The following is an 18,097-nucleotide window of genomic DNA, read 5'->3' as shown; positions in this document are numbered from 1 at the left end:
TCCCAAGAGCCTCGCTTAGACACATACATACACCACTTGTGTGCTGCTCCCCCTCCTCTGATCACTTTCGCTTTCACGTCCATCCGCCTCCCTAGATATAACACGATTACATGCAAAAAAGAAAATATATAGTTCATCTGTTGATCTCCCAACTCAAGGCCGTATGTGCGACATCAAAGAGTTTAAAATACCTATATTTCAAGAGGAGTGCTTGGTCTTGAAGACATGCGTTAAGAAAATAACTCTAAAAGATTGTCTTTGCTTATCGGTAAATCACAACTGTGATCAGAGACCTTTGTTGAGAACCCCTAAAAGGCTATGTTGTCGGAGATTCATGTTTCTACTTAGTTTCACAACTTGTTTCCACCAGCACTGACCACAACTGCCCCTGGACGCTTCCTCTCATGTGGTGCCATTTCCACTTCTCGCTCTGTTAGTTGAACACTCGTTCCCTCAGCATGTTTCAATAAGCCCAGTATGCCTGTCACACTCTACTCTCCATGTTACTGAATACACCAACCCAAATTTGGTTGGTGTATTCAGTAACACGCTGCACGCCACACACTGCTGCACGCTTCACACTGCTGCATGCCAAACACTGCTGCACGCTGCACACTGCTGCACGCCGCACACTGCTGCACGCCTCACACTGCTGCACGCCTCACACTGCTGCACGCCTCACACTGCTGCACGCCTCACACTGCTGCACGCCTCACACTGCTGCATTACTCACACTGCTGCATTACTCACACTGCTGCATGCTGCACACTGCCACACGCCTCACACTGCGTCACGCCTCACACTGCTGCACGCCTCACACTGCTGCACGCCTCACACTGCTGCACGCCTCACACTGCTGCACGCCTCACACTGCTGCACGCCTCACACTGCTGCACGCCACACACTAATGCACGCCTCACACTAATGCACGCCTCACACTAATGCACGTCTCACACTGTTGCACGCCTCACACTGTTGCACGCCTCACACTGCTGCACGCCTCTCACTGCTGCACGCCACACACTGCTGCACGCCACACACTGCTCCACGCCACACACTGCTCCACGCCTCACACTGCTGCACGCTGCAGGCCACACACTGCTGCACGCCTCACACTGCTGCGCGCTGCAGGCCTCACACTGCTGCACGCCTCACACTGCTGCACGCCTCACACTGCTGCACGCCTCACACTGCTGCACGCCTCACACTGCTGCACGCCTCACACTGCTCCACGCCTCACACTGCTCCACGCCTCACACTGCTGCACGCTGCACACTGCTGCATTACTCACACTGCTGCACGCCACACACTGCTGCACGTCACACACTGCTGCACGTCACACACTGCTGCACGTCACACTGCTGCACGTCACACACTGCTGCACGTCACACACTGCTGCACGTCACACACTGCTGCACGCCACACACTGCTGCACGCCACACACTGCTGCACGCCACACACTGCTGCACGCCACACACTGCTGCACGACTCACACTGCTGCACGACTCACACTGCTGCACGACTCACAACACCACCACATCACTCAGGGACACCCCCATATCTCTCTAGGACACCACCGCATCACTATAAGACACCACCACATTGCTCTGGGACACCACCACATCACTCTGGGACACCACCACATCACTCTGGGACACCACCACATCACTCTGGGACACCACCACATCACTCTGGGACACCACCACATCACTCTGGGACATCACCACATCCACTGGGACACCACCACATCACTCACAGATACCACCACATCACTCAGGAACGCCACCACATCACTCAGTAACGCCACCACATCACTCAGTAACGCCACCACATCATCAGTAACGCCACCACATCATCAGTAACGCCACCACATCATCAGGGACACCACCACATCATCAGGGACACCACCACATCATCAGGGACACCACCACATCACTCAGGGACACCACCACATCACTCAGGGACACCACCACATCACTCAGGGACACCACCACATCACTCTGGGACACCACCACATCACTCAGGGACACCACCACATCACTCTGGGACACCACCACATCACTCTGGGACACCACCACATCACTCTGGGACACCACCACATCACTCTGGGACACCACCACATCACTCAGGGACACCACCACATCACTCAGGGACGACACCACCACATCACTCAGGGACGACACCACCACATCACTCAGGGACGACACCACCACATCACTCTGGGACACCACCACATCACTCTGGGACACCACCACATCACTCTGGGACACCACCACATCACTCTGGGACACCACCACATCACTCAGGGACACCACCACATCACTCAGGGACGACACCACCACATCACTCAGGGACACCACCACATCACTCTGGGATGCCACCACATCACTCTGGGACGCCACCACATCACTCTGGGACGCCACCACATCACGCTGGGACGCCACCACATCACGCTGGGACACCACCACATCACTCTGGGACACCACCACATCACTCTGGGACACCACCACATCACTCTGGGACACACCACATCACGCAGCCCAAACACATCATCACTCAGCACCACAACAGCATCACTCAGCACCACAACAGCACTGTCCTTGCTTGCTACCAACAACCATTGCCATAGCCAATAGGGCTCACATTAAGAAAGTGTAAGCTATTGGCTTTGTGAATAACAATGCTATTAATTTATATATTTTCAAAGCCAACACATTTAAAAAAATGTCATTTACAATACAAATAGCTCACACTTTCCTAATGCGAGACCTATTGTATTGCAAATGCTTGTTTTAAGATGCTTTGTTCCTGTAGGTTTTTTCATGCAACATATGACTCTTGTATAGTGCATACACTGAACTGATTCGCCTCCAGGTGTGTTCAGGTTGTGGGTGGATGTTTATAAGGGTACACAATTGGGAACTTTGCAGTTTAGGTACAAGGACTGAAAGTGAAGGTCAGTGGATCATAAAGGTATTCAGACTATGGGCACACCCAGTCCATGGCCTTTTTACAGAGCAATGTCTGATTATGTGGGAATTGTAATGGTGGGAAAGTCCAAGATATGCAGACTGGGGATCTCAAAAAGATGCAAGAAGAAAAACGGCACACGTGGCAGAAAGAGATAAGAAAGCGGGAGCAGGAGAAAGTTGTGTGAAGGGCTGAACGCAAGTGTTGGAGACATCACTACCCTTCCACAGACCTTGGTAAATTTGAATTCGGTCTCATGTTTTGAGAAGGTAAACATTTTCCCCTCTAACTATTCGCAACAAAATCATTGTTATTCCTGTATCAGATACAGCTAAATAATACTAACAAAGTCAATAGGTCTGGCTTGTTTTATATACTTGTGTTGGTTGTGCTGTGTCATGTTTGGATGCAATAACAGAAAACTAACAAGATGACACATTAATTACATAGGCCACACTTCCTAGAGAGAATTCCCAGTTATACTATTTTGGCTATGCCCCTTTAAGAGACCCCTCAACCTTTTTCATTCCACTTAAAGCACAGAAAAGGGTTGGAAATGAATCCTAAGTGCAGGAATAAAACTTTTTCCAGCGTGGGAAAAAGAGAATGTAATGAAAGTGAAGTATTAATGTCTCAGCAGATTTTCAAATGAACAAATATGCATGTGTATATTTGTTCATACAAAAATGGAATTCACTAAGATGTTTTCTAGGGATATGGTTTCCAGACCTACTTCTGTAAACTCTTGTGAATTTCTAATAGTCTTAAATCACCACCAATGCAAGAACGTGTACCTCCGGGTGCACTTTTGTGACTTTCTTTAAGAATCTGGCCCCTAATTCATTTTCATGTTGTCCACATGACTTTACTCTGGTCTTCCATTACTAATTTTTGTTTTAAACATTGGCATGCATCAAAAACATGGTGATAAATGATACTTCAAAGACAATTTATTTAAGGTAGAAAAATATTTTAGAGAAGTTTTTTCCCCCCCAGACACAAATTTGTTTTCGTTTTCATGCTCATACATACAATTGCATATAATCAGCAATTATTAACAGCTTCAAGTGGTTACATTTTGCAAATGTGCACATATTTTTACTGGAACCACTTCCAGTAATGTAAATTGAGCTTACAACTTAGTGTATTTCCTTAGAGCGATTGTGCCAATAGTAAAAAATTGGTGGATTTAAAGCACAAGTTACTTACTTGTGTAACAATATATCTGTAAGACACATTAGTTAGTGATAGATTACTTACCTTAGAATATCTCCAGGCATCAGACTGGATCAGTCAGCAGTACCTCTGTGAATCAGTAGGCGTTGTCGTACGACTCCGCGTACATCGTAGTCGCTGAGATGACGTCGCTGGAGCTACTTAGACGTGCCCACGCACGCTGACGTTAGTTCTGTACACAACTTTCCATGCCAGGAACGCAGAGCCATGCAAGATACTGACCACTGCTGCATTGAAACTAGGGCCCTGATAGGGATGACCTTAACCCTAGAAATGAGTTTGCAGAACGGGAAGGATGGGTGAGGCGGTAAGTAATCTATCAGTAACTAATGTCTCTTACAGCTACATTGTTACAAAAGTAAGTAACTTGTGCATTTGAAAGAGACACGTTAGTGATAGATTCCTTGCCTTAGAATAGATACCCCAGCAATACCAACCCTGGTGGTGGGTCTCTGAAACAAAATCACACCAGAAAGTCACGGAGAACAGAATGGCCAAAGAAGCTGTCTCTCCGGACATGACTGTCATGGCAATAATGCTTGGTAAAAGTGTGCAACGAGGCCCACGTGGCTGCCTGACAGATGTCTTGCAGGGGGACACCACGTCCCAATGCAGCAGTAGCTGCTGTCGCCCTATTAGAATGGGCGTGCAACTCCACCGGAGGTTCCCTTTTAGCCAGAAAATAACAGGCTTTGATACACATGATGACCCAGCGGGAGATAGTCCTCTTGTGTACAGCCCGGCCTTCCTTGGCGCCCACGTAGTCAACAAAGAGTCAGTCATCCACCCGGAACTGTTGTGTGCGATTCAGGTAAAATGAGAGTGCATGTTTTGGGTCCAGACAGTGAAGCCTCTCTTCCTCTCTGGAAGGGTGCGGAGGCGTAAAGAAAGTGGGCAAGGTGATAGTTTGCCCATTGTGGAAGGCAGTGACAACCTTTGGCAAGAAGAAAGGACGAGTGCGAAGCACAACCTTCTCTGGATGAACGACAGAAACGGAGGCTTACAGGAAAGAGCCTGTAGCTCACGCACGCATCTAGCGGAGTTGATGGCAACCAAGAAAGCGGTCTTCAAAGTTAACAAACGAAGAAGACAGTTGTGAAGCGGCTCAAAGGGAGCGCACATCAGAAAAGTAAGAACCTGATTCAAGTCCCACTGCGGCATCACAAACGGAATAGGAGGGAAAAGGTGAGTAATGCCTTTGAGAAATCTATTCACAACAGGGGACTTGAAAAGAGAGGGCTGATTGGGGAGCCTGAGAAAGGCCAAAATTGCAGAGAGATAGCCCTGGATAGTGCCAGAATGATATCACAGACTTCAGGAGGCAAGCCAAAAGGAATCAACTGTTTTTTTTTTTATTTAAAAAATATTTCAAATTTCGTACAAGTGCAACACTCAGATAATCTCATAGAGTACATTATAAATGTGCAACTCAGCATACAGTTGTGGCCACATCATTACACATCCTCGCATCCCAATGGATCATCTAGGTCGGCCTTTCCTACTTCACAAGGAGAGCAGTCCATCAAATGTAGGGGTCATATCCCACCGGGCGTTTGTCATAGCCCTGAGGGGCTGAATCGCGGCACTCCAAGATTAAGCAAGCACTGTCGACACCCTTCACCATACCAGTTAACCAAGAACGTAACACCCCCCCAACTCACTGCCCCCACCCCGGTCCCTTCCCATTAGCCCCGCCACCCTCCTCCCCTCAGACATGTCGCTCTTCCTAACAGCGCACTTGCTGCACAATAGTTATTCTGCATGTTCCATTGGATTCCCTATGGCAGTGATCCATGTCTCACTTAGGAGGATGCACCTACATTAGCCATCTCCTCATCTACTCTCTCACCCTGAGGCCTATGTTTGTGTTCTCATGTAGCAAATGGTGACCCTAATATCCGACAAAGTCAGTCATCCTCATCTATCGGGTTATTAAGAAGCCGAAATGAATCAACTGTTGCTGCTCAATCTCCACCATGTAGGTGGAGGCTGGACAGGTTCGGGTGGAGGACCGTTCCCTATTGCTGTGACAGAAGATCCCCCCGAAGAGGCAGTCAGATCGGGGGATCCATGCTCATACTGAGTAGCTCAGGATTCCAAACTCTTCAAGACCAGTCCGGGGCCACAAGAATGACTTGGGCCTGGTCGCACCTGATCTTCTTCAGCACTCTGGGAGGAAGTGGTATAGGCGGAAAGGAGTACAATAGACCGCAGCTCCAATCGTGACGAAAAGCGTCGCCGAGCGAGTGCCACCTTGGAAATTCCAAAGCGCAGAAGTGATGACATTGCGCATTCATGTTATGTCTGATATATATCAGATGATTGAAAAAGGAAATCGGTCACTGTCTTAGTGCTGAATCCCATCGCTGCCTGGTCACAAGGTCACAATTGCATGGACTTATTAACTTTTTAGTTGCAGAATTTGAAAAGTGCCACTGTTGTCATCCACCTACTTCCGGACACATCATTATGCAGACAATGCATACCAGTACTGATGCTGATATGTTCCATGGTGACCCTGGTTCTTGCAGCCCACACTCGACCACCTACCCCCCCTAAGCTATTTTGTAGCAGTCCGAATTTGAGATGGAAATCTTCGAACCGTAGCAGAGGCAAAATTAGAGAGGAGGAAAAATACCTACAATACTCTAACAGCAGAATGGAGACATAACATGGCTTGAAGTAGTGTATGCCTACAAGTTAACGCTGCATAGATAACGTAGATAGGAAGAGCAGTGTGCACCAAAACAAGCAAACAGCCTGGAGGCATGCTCCCAAAAGAGTACAGAGCTGCAGATAAAACCGATATTGCACATCATAAAGAAAAACATACAGAATTCATGGCAAAATGCCCAAATAAGGCAAAAAGTAATATTTATGACCTAAAGGGTTCTTGGAGCGGCAGCCAATTAGGCTAAGGTTTTTTGGATCACTATTGTTGAAAACATTCCTAGGAGAAGCAATTATCTCTGAAGTAACATTATTTAACAAGACAGACAGTGAACATGTTACATTCCCCCATCAAGCAAATCAAAACCTATAAGTGGCATGTCTGAACAAGAAGGGATAGAGAAAATGTGGCGACATCTCAAAATACACAAAAACAGTCAGAGGACACAGAAAACACCACTTTAGAAAAGACACAACACCTTTGGATTTTGGGCGAGGGTGGGGTGGGGTGGGTTGAAGGTATGGAGGTGGCAGCATCAACTGTGAAGGGGTACGAGGAGGAAATTAAAAAGAAAGGGAAGGAAAGAAAGAAAACTAGGGTGAAAGTTGTTAAGAGTAGTGTGGTAGAATGGAATAGCGAGAGGAAGGAAGAAAGGAAAGAAAGAAGGGAAGATGGAGAAAAGTGGAATGGATGGAAGAAGAATGGGAAAAAGCAAAAAAAAGCCCACTTACATGAAACAAGATGCACTACCGCGAGACATGCTCTGTGGTGGGGAGGGGCGAGCAAGACAGAGAGGCAGTGCGAGGCACGCGCGCTTGGGAGAGCGAGAGGAAAGCCAGATGGCGCCTCTGCTCATGCCTGTGCGCCTATGCCACACTAAAAGCTGTGGTAGGCTTTTTAAAGCCCACTAACTAAATGTCTCGCCAGATCAACACATGCGCTGGCTCAGGCGAGACCTAAAAAGGCTTTAGCTCCAATGCTATCTTAGATCTCGCAAGCTAATACAATTTCAAAACATATTTAGCTGTTCACGGGACGGAATACTTCTTAAATCTACCTACCCTGTATAAAAATCTACTTGTCCCATTTCATGCCATGAATGTAGGTGAAAAAATATGCCAGCATTCTCATATCAGAGCTCTGAATATGGCAGGTCTCATGTTATATCAAGATTTGAATGCTAGCAAGGCTTTGATTATGCCACATTTCTGATTATTTGAAATGCTGAAGCTATCAGGGTTCTATTTCTGTCAAATATCTGAATAACTCGGTTTATGAACCTGCTCTGTGTTAAAGGTAGATTTTTGATCCCAGTAGGGCTCTGAGTATACCAATTTTTTTTATGCTGAAGTTTAGATTATAGCGGAGTTCAGGATATACAATTTTTCTAACTGTACCAATGCCCTCTTTCTTACTTTAGTTTCTGAGGAAGCATCTTGTGCAACGCTTTGGCAAATTTACTTCTAAGCATTTACTCAATTTCACAAAACGTTACCTTTCTCCACTTGAATACATTGTGCAATTCTTGGGAAAAGAACTTCATCTCACTTCATCTTACTATCGGAGTTCCCTAGTTTACTATAACTGTGAGCATATAGCAAGCACTAAGTTAGTGAATGGCTTATATATTAGAATGAGACAAACTCTTTAAGGTCTTGTCGGAGTCAAAACATTGAGGGCCTGATTTTCATAGCTATTTATGCACGAAAAGCATGGCTTACAGGTGCAAAATCTGGTTTTAAACTAATAAAAGGATTTACTCTCATTAAGATTTTCGTATGAACAAATCTACAGGCTGGACTGCCCTGTGAATTTGAGCAAACCCACAAACTTAAATGCACAAGGGTATTAACCAACTCTTCTCCAATCCGTTACAATCATGGAAAACACTGACAATGGTAAAAGTGAAACATTTTTCAGGGTAGGAAAGGACCAGCACGACCTGCCCAAGGAGCCCCCAAATCGTATGGTGGAGAACGCGGGTATAAAGAAAGGTGTTTTTCTTTGGGAATTTTTTTTTTCCATCTGGAGAGACAAGGAAAACAAGCATTGAAAATGAAATAGGTCTCGCCTTTTATTAAGTTAAAGCCATTTGCTTTGCTATACAATACCATTAGCAAAGCAAATGGCTTTAACTTAATTAAAGGCGATACCTATTGCATTTTCAATGCTTGTTTGGGTGGCAGCTGTAGAGGAATGTCGTTTGTCAGAGCGATGACAGTTGCCCCAGCAACTGATAATGACTCTGGAAAGGAGACAGACACAGGCTTCCACCTTTGGAAATGTTCTCTACTTCGAGGTCAGTGGGCACGCTGAAAATAAAAATGTATCTATTTTTTTATGAATCCTCTTCAACGGGCCTGCAATTTCAGCCTTGTCTCCCGCCCCTAAAGTGTCCTTGTTGTTCATATAGCGACATTTCCATGCACACCACTTACCTTTTTCACCAGGACTGGAAATAGATTCTGTGCTAACGCTCACATCTAGGACCCGAAATGAATAATGCATTCATTTCTGGATACTCCCTGTGCTAGATGAGCAAAATAAATGCCAATTGTTCGTCTGCACTGCTTTTGTATCAAATGCCGGAGCAGTGCCCAAAGCTGTGGTTGTACTCAGGTAAAACACACGCATTCATAAGAAATGTTTAACAGGAAGTGGGTAGCTGTTCTTGTTTTAGCTTCCGCTCATGGGTCCCTGGGGGCCATATGGCTTCTCCTCAGTCATCATTCAAGAAATACTACATAGGACTGATTACAAGCCAGGCGGAACGAAATGAACGCATGCATCACCCTGATAAGAAAAATGTACACCCCGGGCGGGTGGAGAAGGGGAACGGGGACTAAAGTGTGGCAGAGCTGGGCGCAGTGTAGCGCATGTATGCAGGCGAGGGTTCATTCAAAAAGACATCAGCCCAGAGCTCTGGATCTGAAAGATTATGTGTGCACTATGTATAGTTAATTGTTGGGTAGGGCGTTTAGTGTAGAAGCATTGTGTGCCTCACAAACAAATTTGTGAATGCATTCATGTATACATTATACCAAACGCATGTACTCTTAGGGTTACAAATCAAAAATTAGCCGCTCTCTTTAGGTCTCGTCTGGCGACGCAGCGCAAAAGCGCTGTCGCCAGCGAGATCTATTGACGTCGACTTGCCTCGGAAGGGAGACAAGAGATGGGCACGCCCTCTGCTAAAAATCTCGGGGTGTTAATAGATCCTGCCCTTGACTTAGGCAACCAGGTGAGCAGAACTGTTTCCACCTGTTGGGGCTTGATCCACACTCTGCGCAGGGTCAGGAACTATCTCTCTCTCCAGGCAAGAAAACAAATAGCTGTTGCTCTGATCGGTTCGCGTCTGGACTATTGTAATGCGCTGTATGCTGGACTCAATAAAGGACAGCTGCAGCGCTTACAGGTAGTCCAAAACGCCATAGCTAGATTTGTCCTGGATTTACCCAGACGCTCCTCGGCCACTGCAGCCAGGAAAACACTGCATTGGCTGCCGGTGGAATATCGAATCCGGTTCAAGGTCCTCTGTATGACCTATAGAGCCATCGCTAAAAAGAGTGACACTGGAATAGGATCCATCATCTCCCACTATGTCCCCCGAAGGAACTTGCGCTCCTCTGGTAAACTGCTTCTGACAGCCCCCCGTGTACGAAGAGCCAAGTGGGGAGGCAGAGCCTTCTCCACCCTTGCTCCCAAATGGTGGAACGAACTCCCTTTGGACTTGAGATCTCTCCCGTCCCTTCAGAACTTCAGCACGGCCTTAAAAACCCTTCTCTTCAAGCAAGCCTATGTCTAGGGCCCTAAGTCTTCTTGATCATTCTCTGATCTTCTGTTAGGCGCCTTGATACCTGCGGGTTATTGTTCTGCGCATTACAAATTATTTTTCAATTCAATTCAATTCAATTCAGGGCGAAAGGAGGTCGTGAACGCGCACTACAGCCACGTGGTGTGCACATCTCCTGTCTCCCTTCCGTCGTAGTAAGCCTCCGCAATGCAACTTTCACTTTTGTTTTTATGCGCTCGCGCGCGCACATGCATTGTCCATTGACACACCGTCCACGATTATTACAGTCATCAGGGCACCGGAGCTCACTGCAGTCTTCACCTTTGAAGCCGTCATCACGGACATTAGGACAGACATCTCTTCCTTATGTGTTGGTATGTTATGGCAGTATATGGATCTTAAGCGACATGGCATGATTCTGGGGCTCCCTTTTCATCCGTCTCTGTGCATAGGATGGGATGTTTGTCACCTGTCATGTAGCCACAGATTAATCTGCATATGAAATGTTGGGGGTGCTATATACAGACTTACAAGAACAGTGCATGGACAGATGTCGGTCGGTCTCTGTGAGCTCTCGGGCGAGGAGCTGCTTGCAGGGTCTGCACAGGCGCTCTGTGCTTGGTATTTTCCAGTGTTGTGTAGGAGGTGGGGTGCCCCGTGTGCACAATGAATTAACCTTTTTATTGTTTTGTGCTTCAATGGAAGAGGCCCTCTGGGATACTGCTAAGACTTTTCACTCTTTGTAGGTCAGCGAAGCAACAATGCCCAACGGACAAGGATGCCCTTCTCTGCAAGCTGGTGGAAGCCGAGATGGACAGCAATGCAGCTGACAAGCAAGTGTTGCTACTCAAGGAGCCCATGTGCAAACTGAAAAATTTAAGTAGGAGATGCAAGCCTATGCACGGCGCCAGGCGGGGGCCATCCTATGCCCGGCGCCGGGCATGGGTTGGCCCCCTGCCCGGCGCCCGGGCGGGGGCCAACCCATGCTTGGCGGCGAGCAGGGGCCAACCTAGGATCAGGAGACTGTCACCTCTAGGCTCAGAGTCGGACCCTACACCGCCCTGTTGCTGGCAGGATGAAGCAGCGAGTTAATGCTCGCCACTGACACCTGTGGTGATCTGTAGATTGCGGACACCCGGACTGCTCCGTTCTTGGAGAGGTGCACCAACACTGCCCCCCCTCCCCACAAGCAGTGAGGCTTGAATTATGAAGGAGACGCCGGAAAGGGACGGGCGCAGCCGGACTTCCTGCTGGCGTAAAAAGGTTTATTATCTTCTTTATGGGGCCATCTATGAACATGAGAAAACTAAGAAAATTGGCATGTTGTCTGACGTGTGGAATAATACAGTAATTCCGCAAATTTGAAACACGTGAGAAAAATATCAAGAAAAATTGAGAAGATTAAAAAATTAGGATAAAAATGTTGATTCAGATTAAACTGTGCGATAGCACCCAGCAGTGCCATTGTTTCAGGGGCGACAACTCGCCCCACAGACAGTGACGTATTACCCAGGTGCCAAGAGGGCAAGGCACTATACTCAATGAGCACGCAATACCGGATGAACTTTGAGGACTAAAATGGACGTAAATAAAGGACAAACAGATAAAAATGGTATGCATCCCCTACCCTTACAGTGCAGTTTTCAAGACGGTGCCCTAAAAATGGGGTCTGCACCCAACGACAGAGAAATTATATTCTTGGAGAAACGCTGTTTCCACACGGACGACGGAAGATCCGGTTCATCAAAACAATGTTTTACAGATTGACTTTTTTTAAAAAGAAAAAGAAAGGGGGTCAGTTGATGAGGACTGATATGATGAAGGATACAATTTAATCAATGCGAATGGGACTACACATTTGTTTTGTGATTTACTGACAATCCTGGTATAATTTGGGGTTGAATGCATTATTGTAAACGACAAGTAAACCACATAGCAGATGGGAAGTGTAGTCTAACAAACCAAAAGCACCCAAGGAACGAATCGGAAGGCTAATTAGATACTAGTCATGAAGGAGGAGTTAAGTCACATGAGGGTGTTTAAATCTAGCGGTTAGCGAAATACACACAATGCATCTTGTTTTGAATAGAGAGAGGAGGAGGAGAATGGTTTCCATCAGAGGCAGGTACGTTAACGGGGAGAGAGTCCTGTTTGTAACATTGAGGCTGGTAACGAGCAAAATTGAAAGGCAATATGGGGAGAAGTGAAGTACGGCTGAGGCACGATACGAGTAAGGTAGAAGGAAGAAAAGCGACAAAGAGAAAAGTGTGAGGAGGGTAGCGCGGTAACACGCAAAAAATAGCACGCGAGTGAAGGGACGAAGGGAGGTGATATGCTGTTTCAGTTTTGGCGTTCGTTATCGGAGTAATGTGAAAGGGGCATTTTTACATGAGTAATATTGTAAACAAGTTCATACGGCTAGATATAAGAGGGAGATTAAGACGCTTAAACAAACATTCTGTAGTGAAGGCTCGAGTGTTTGGGAGTATAGATGTGACGTAATAACAGGTGGAGATGACTGGGACTTAAACATAACATTGGCAAATGAAACTTGTAATTGGTTTGAATCGCACTGGTACAAAGAAAAGGAATATAGCAAAATGTACGTTTTTCAATAAGAATTGTAAAATATTAATTTTTATTGATGATCTAGTTTACATAACATTGTACCTGATGATAATGTATGTTTATTTAACATTTTCAGTTATCCCTGACGAAGGGCTGGAAGGGCCCGAAATGCATTGGTCTAATAAAATACTGTTTCTGATGGATCTTGGCGTTTGTACTTGTTTTGGGAAAAAGGTCCGGATGGACAAACCTGAACATGAGAAAACTAAGAAAACTGGCATGTTGTCTGACGTGTGGAATAATACAGTAATTCCGCAAATTTGAAACACGTGAGAAAAATATCAAGAAAAATTGAGAAGATTAAAAAATGAGGATAAAAATGTTGATTCAGATTAAACTGTGCGATAGCACCCAGCTGTGCCGTTGTTTCAGGGGCGACAACTCGCCCCACAGACAGTGCCATCTGTTTGGACCCATAAAGAAGATAAGAAACCTTTTACGCCAGCAGTAAGTCGGGGCAGCCAGTCCAAGTGGGACGGCTCTAAAAGAAAAAACAGTACGTCAGTGTAACCTCTTTTCCAATGGCTGGCCACCATTTAGCATGAACGGTGACGTCAGCCAATGGAAAAGAGGGGTGGGGCTTAAACCCCGCTAGTGAAACGTACTCAAAAACCTAAAATCTCGCCAGTGAGACTGTGCATGTGCGCAGACTACGCTAGCCGAGACCTAAAGTATTCATGTGTGTGCATTTGCTCACTGAAAATGGAATTCGTAACAATTATCTAGGAGTATGGTTTCCAGCCCTAATTCTGTAAGCTCTTGCGAATTCCTGAAAGTCATAAACCTGCCCCAGTTCAAGGTCCCAGAAGTGAAGGTGCACCTTTGTGGCTTTCTTTAAGAACGGGGTCCTAATTTATTGTTTTTACAAGTTGCCACAATGTTTCCCTTAATGGTTTCACACCGATTCTCCCTATTATTATAGTTTGTTACTACTAACAATCATCAAACAGATTTTATTAATTCAGGATTGAGAGAAATGGTATTTAATGATATGCTTTAAATTTGTATGATGTTTAGAAAACCTACTTGATACATATACAATTGTGAACATCTTATACATTTGGATCTATACTGTGTCTTCTCAGCAGATAATCTTCTTTCCCACAACCATACTGCAATTGGGTGCTAAAGGGTTTGTGCAGACTTTTTGATCAACTTATCCAGTGGATAAAAAAACATGGCAACTAGTTGTTTTTGACTCCAGAAACTTCGTCAGGGGTGCAGGGCAACAGGAATTCCACAGCCTGTAGAGGGCAACAGTAAGCTGCAAACTAACGTATGCTCAGGACTTTATACCGGGATTTTAAATCTTGAAAAGTCTCAAGCCACACTTAATGATAGCCATGTCCTGGACTTAATTTTTTTGCTGAGGGATTTACTGGCAAGGTACCCAGAATACATCCTCTTCTATGGGTGAGGGAACATGGCTGGTTTTTGGTACTAAACACCTTTTTCCCCCCACATCACTGATCTCTCTCTCCCTAGCAGAGGACAGATGCTGGTGTTGATTTTTTACCAACTATAGATTTGAGGGTTCATTCATCTTCTGAAAAGTGGTAAAACAATGTTCACAGCTAGTGGATTTCAATTACTTTTTGTCTCCTCATTTTCCTGGAGGGAGATCTCCATCTCCCCCTCAAATTACACGGAGAAAGTGCTCTGTCGATTCTCAACCTTATCCGCTCCTCCTCTCAGCATCCACACTGGTTATTTACCGTCCCCACTCACTTGTCCAACACCTTCTTCGGTAGCTCTCTTTCCTGGCTGCATCCATGCAGGTACTCTATACGCTCTAGTCCTCTGCTTTTCTTGTCCTAACCATCCTTCCATTCACCCACTTCCTCACAAATGCCCCCATCAATCTCCTCCATGCCATTCCTTGTCCCCGTTTCTCCTCTCTGTCCTACTTCCATGCTATAGATCCCCATTTTTGTACACAAATCTGGCTTCCATCTCCAGAGTCCCTTCAACAACCTTTCCTACTAAGTAAATGTTTCTTCACCTACTTATTTTCTGTCTCTATGTTCCATTTTTCCCTCCTGCCCATCCCCATGTTGCTCACTTTTCCTGTACACTCAGTTTTTCTCAGCATCAAAGCCTATTGACAACAGTTTTGCTGCCTACAAACAGAACAGGTATGCCAAGCAAATTTCTCAATCTCGCCTTTTATATAAGTGCTCCCATGTCTTATACACAATTAAGTCTCTTTGTTCATCAGACTAATCCAGAGGGGCAGCTTCTTATTTAGAGCGATTCTTTTTGATGAGCAACACAACAGAAACGAACCACTGCCCAACATATAAAGCAAACTACATGTCCGAAAAAGTAGACACAAACGCAAGACTCTCACTAACTGTGAACTTAGCTTGTAAGCCAAGAAGTAGTCCATGAAAAACCAGTAATGAAAAAGCACAGAAGAAAAACTCAAAAAACAGAGAGAATGCAGAAAAATCAAGGCATCATACAATCGTAATGTGAAAATAAAAATTAACTGATGCACAATGTGCGACACAAGGCAAGCCCAGAACTGTGTAGCATACTGCACACACAGAGGGTCTGGGATAATTAAGCTGGTACTGCAGTTTCAAGACAGGGAGAAATGTTGGGAAGCTGAATGTTAGAGTACTGAATCACATACAATTTTTAATACAAAATGAGATAAGCTTACAAACTTCGCATATGAAAAGCTCAGATCAATGTAAAATAAAAGCATGCATAAGTCATATTTCAGAGATGACTTGATATTAGTAAATATGAACTGCTTATAATGGACACTTACCAATTGTGTACACAACTTCAACATCGTCCATCTGAGAGTCTGTGATACTGTTTTTGGCTTCACCTTTTACATCTCCTAAGAGAAATCCTTCCTGTCAAAAGAAAATTAATATATCATTAAAAATGCTTCAAGACTATAAGTGATGTCACTGACACTTCTGTATGGTATCTACTATCCCAATTCTGATGGACAACATTTTTTATCACACTTCAAATATCTTCAGTCCTTTCATTACAGAACTTCTGCCTGTATAAAACACCTTGACCAACCCAATCAGCCTACAAAAGTTCCCAATTTTAGGCATTTCAGGAAGTAGGTCTCACCTAATAGCACCTATGTAACAATTCCTTATATGTAAACTGTCAAAAGTGTAACTCTATCTATATTCTCAGTCTTTAGTGGTTCTCGAAAGGTCACTGTTTTGTCACTTCACTGTACTCCTCATTTAGAGATCTAATAAGTCCTAAGTTTAAAACAAATTCCAATCTTGAAAATAATGAACTCTCAACATGTAGAAAACTACACATTCAGCACGGTCAAGATATAGCAACAGATGAACCGCTGTGAAGTTTACTGAAGGAAGTATAAGATATTGTAAATGGTATGAGGTCTCAGGCTTAACTGACACAGGACCTAGAACTTATCCCCACATCACATTCCAAACACAGAATATTCCATGCCAGTATTGCCAACACGGCAAATTACCCGATGTGCACCATGTAAAAACAAGCATTTGCAATGCAATAGGTCTCGCATTAGGAAAGTTTGAGCTATTGGTATTGTAAATGACAAATTCTTTATTTATGTGTTGGTTTTGAAAATAGCGAAATTAATAGCTTTGTCATTTACAATACCAATAGTTTTAACTTTTGCAAATGTGACACCTATAGCATTTGTAATGCAATACAAATATATACATAATTAAACAACGCACTACACCTCCAGACATGGCTTAACAGGGGTTATCACAGTGTAAATCTACAACCGCAAGTGTTCGTCAGGGTGGATAACAGAACCAAAATCCTCGCCTACTATGGTAATCTGTAAGATTCTATGTATTAAAGTACCTGTGTTCAGGCTTCCTCACAGTGCAATAACAATCCACTCTTAAAGGACTACTTCCTTTGGCATAACCTTTTCATAATAAACAGATGCGACATTTTAGATCTGGCATCATTTTTCAAATAACACCAATCGGGCCTATAGCCTTTATTAAAAACTTGTCATCATAGCAGTTTCTGGCCTAGTGTAGTATACATTTGCTCTCCCAAAAGGCAACTATATGTCACGCAGGCATAACAATTACAGGTATGTGCAAAATTACGGATGACAGACCAATGCATAATCACTTCTAAAAGGGCCTAACAGGGAGTATCACTACGTACATATTCCAACCCAGGTGTGTCAAAACGGGTAACCAACACCGAAACCCTTGCTGTTTTGAGCAATCTCGGAGAGTCTATGTATAAGAATAAATTGTACAAGATTTACCACAGAGTAAGAAAGATTCGCCATTAAAAACATATAGGCTTTCAAATAGGCGGGGGCTGCCCGCGCATGTGCGCCATTCATAACTTTCGTTATGAGGAGCGAGCCCGGAGCCAAAGCGAAGTGCAGTAGCAGAAGACCCGGGTCCCAGGAGGGGGCCCGGGTGAAAACCAGCGGATAGCATGGCGGGGCTCCCATGCCTAAGTGGAGAGCCTCGCGTCGTGCTGGCAGAGGAGCTGGAGTGCAGAGATGACACCAGGGTAGCGACAAGAGCCCGGTGAGGTAAGAGAGGGTGTGTGTGTGTGTGTGTGTGTGTGTGTGTGTGTGTGTGTGCGTGTGTGTGTGTGTGTGTGTGTGTGTGTGTGTGTGTGTGTGTGTGTGTGTGTGTCTGTGTGTGTCTGAGTGTGTCTGTGTGTGTGTCTGTGTGTGTGTCTGTGTGACTGTGTATGTGTTATTCACTTTCTGAGAATGTGGGATAGGAGATGTGCACGGCGCCGGGCTGGGCGTGCGCGCCCACTAGGTGAAATCGCCG

At 45.1% G+C, this 18,097-nt stretch overlaps 1 protein-coding gene across 1 annotated transcript in view; it reads right to left on the bottom strand.

Annotated features, from left to right (window-relative positions):
- The window catches only part of ABRAXAS1 (abraxas 1, BRCA1 A complex subunit), a 272,612-nt gene that overhangs the window by 191,388 nt on the left and 63,127 nt on the right, over positions 1-18,097 (bottom strand). The window contains exon 2 of the mRNA XM_086961866.1: positions 16,078-16,168. Within this exon, the coding sequence (XP_086817992.1) occupies positions 16,078-16,168 (91 nt within the window). The remainder of the gene's footprint in view (positions 1-16,077; positions 16,169-18,097) is intronic.

The sequence above is a fragment of the Lissotriton vulgaris genome, chromosome 3_1, assembly GCF_964263255.1.
Source record: "Lissotriton vulgaris chromosome 3_1, aLisVul1.2, whole genome shotgun sequence".
NCBI lineage: Eukaryota > Metazoa > Chordata > Amphibia > Caudata > Salamandridae > Lissotriton > Lissotriton vulgaris.
Note: the sequence above shows the minus strand (reverse complement) of the source record. Positions and strands in the feature narration are given on the sequence as shown.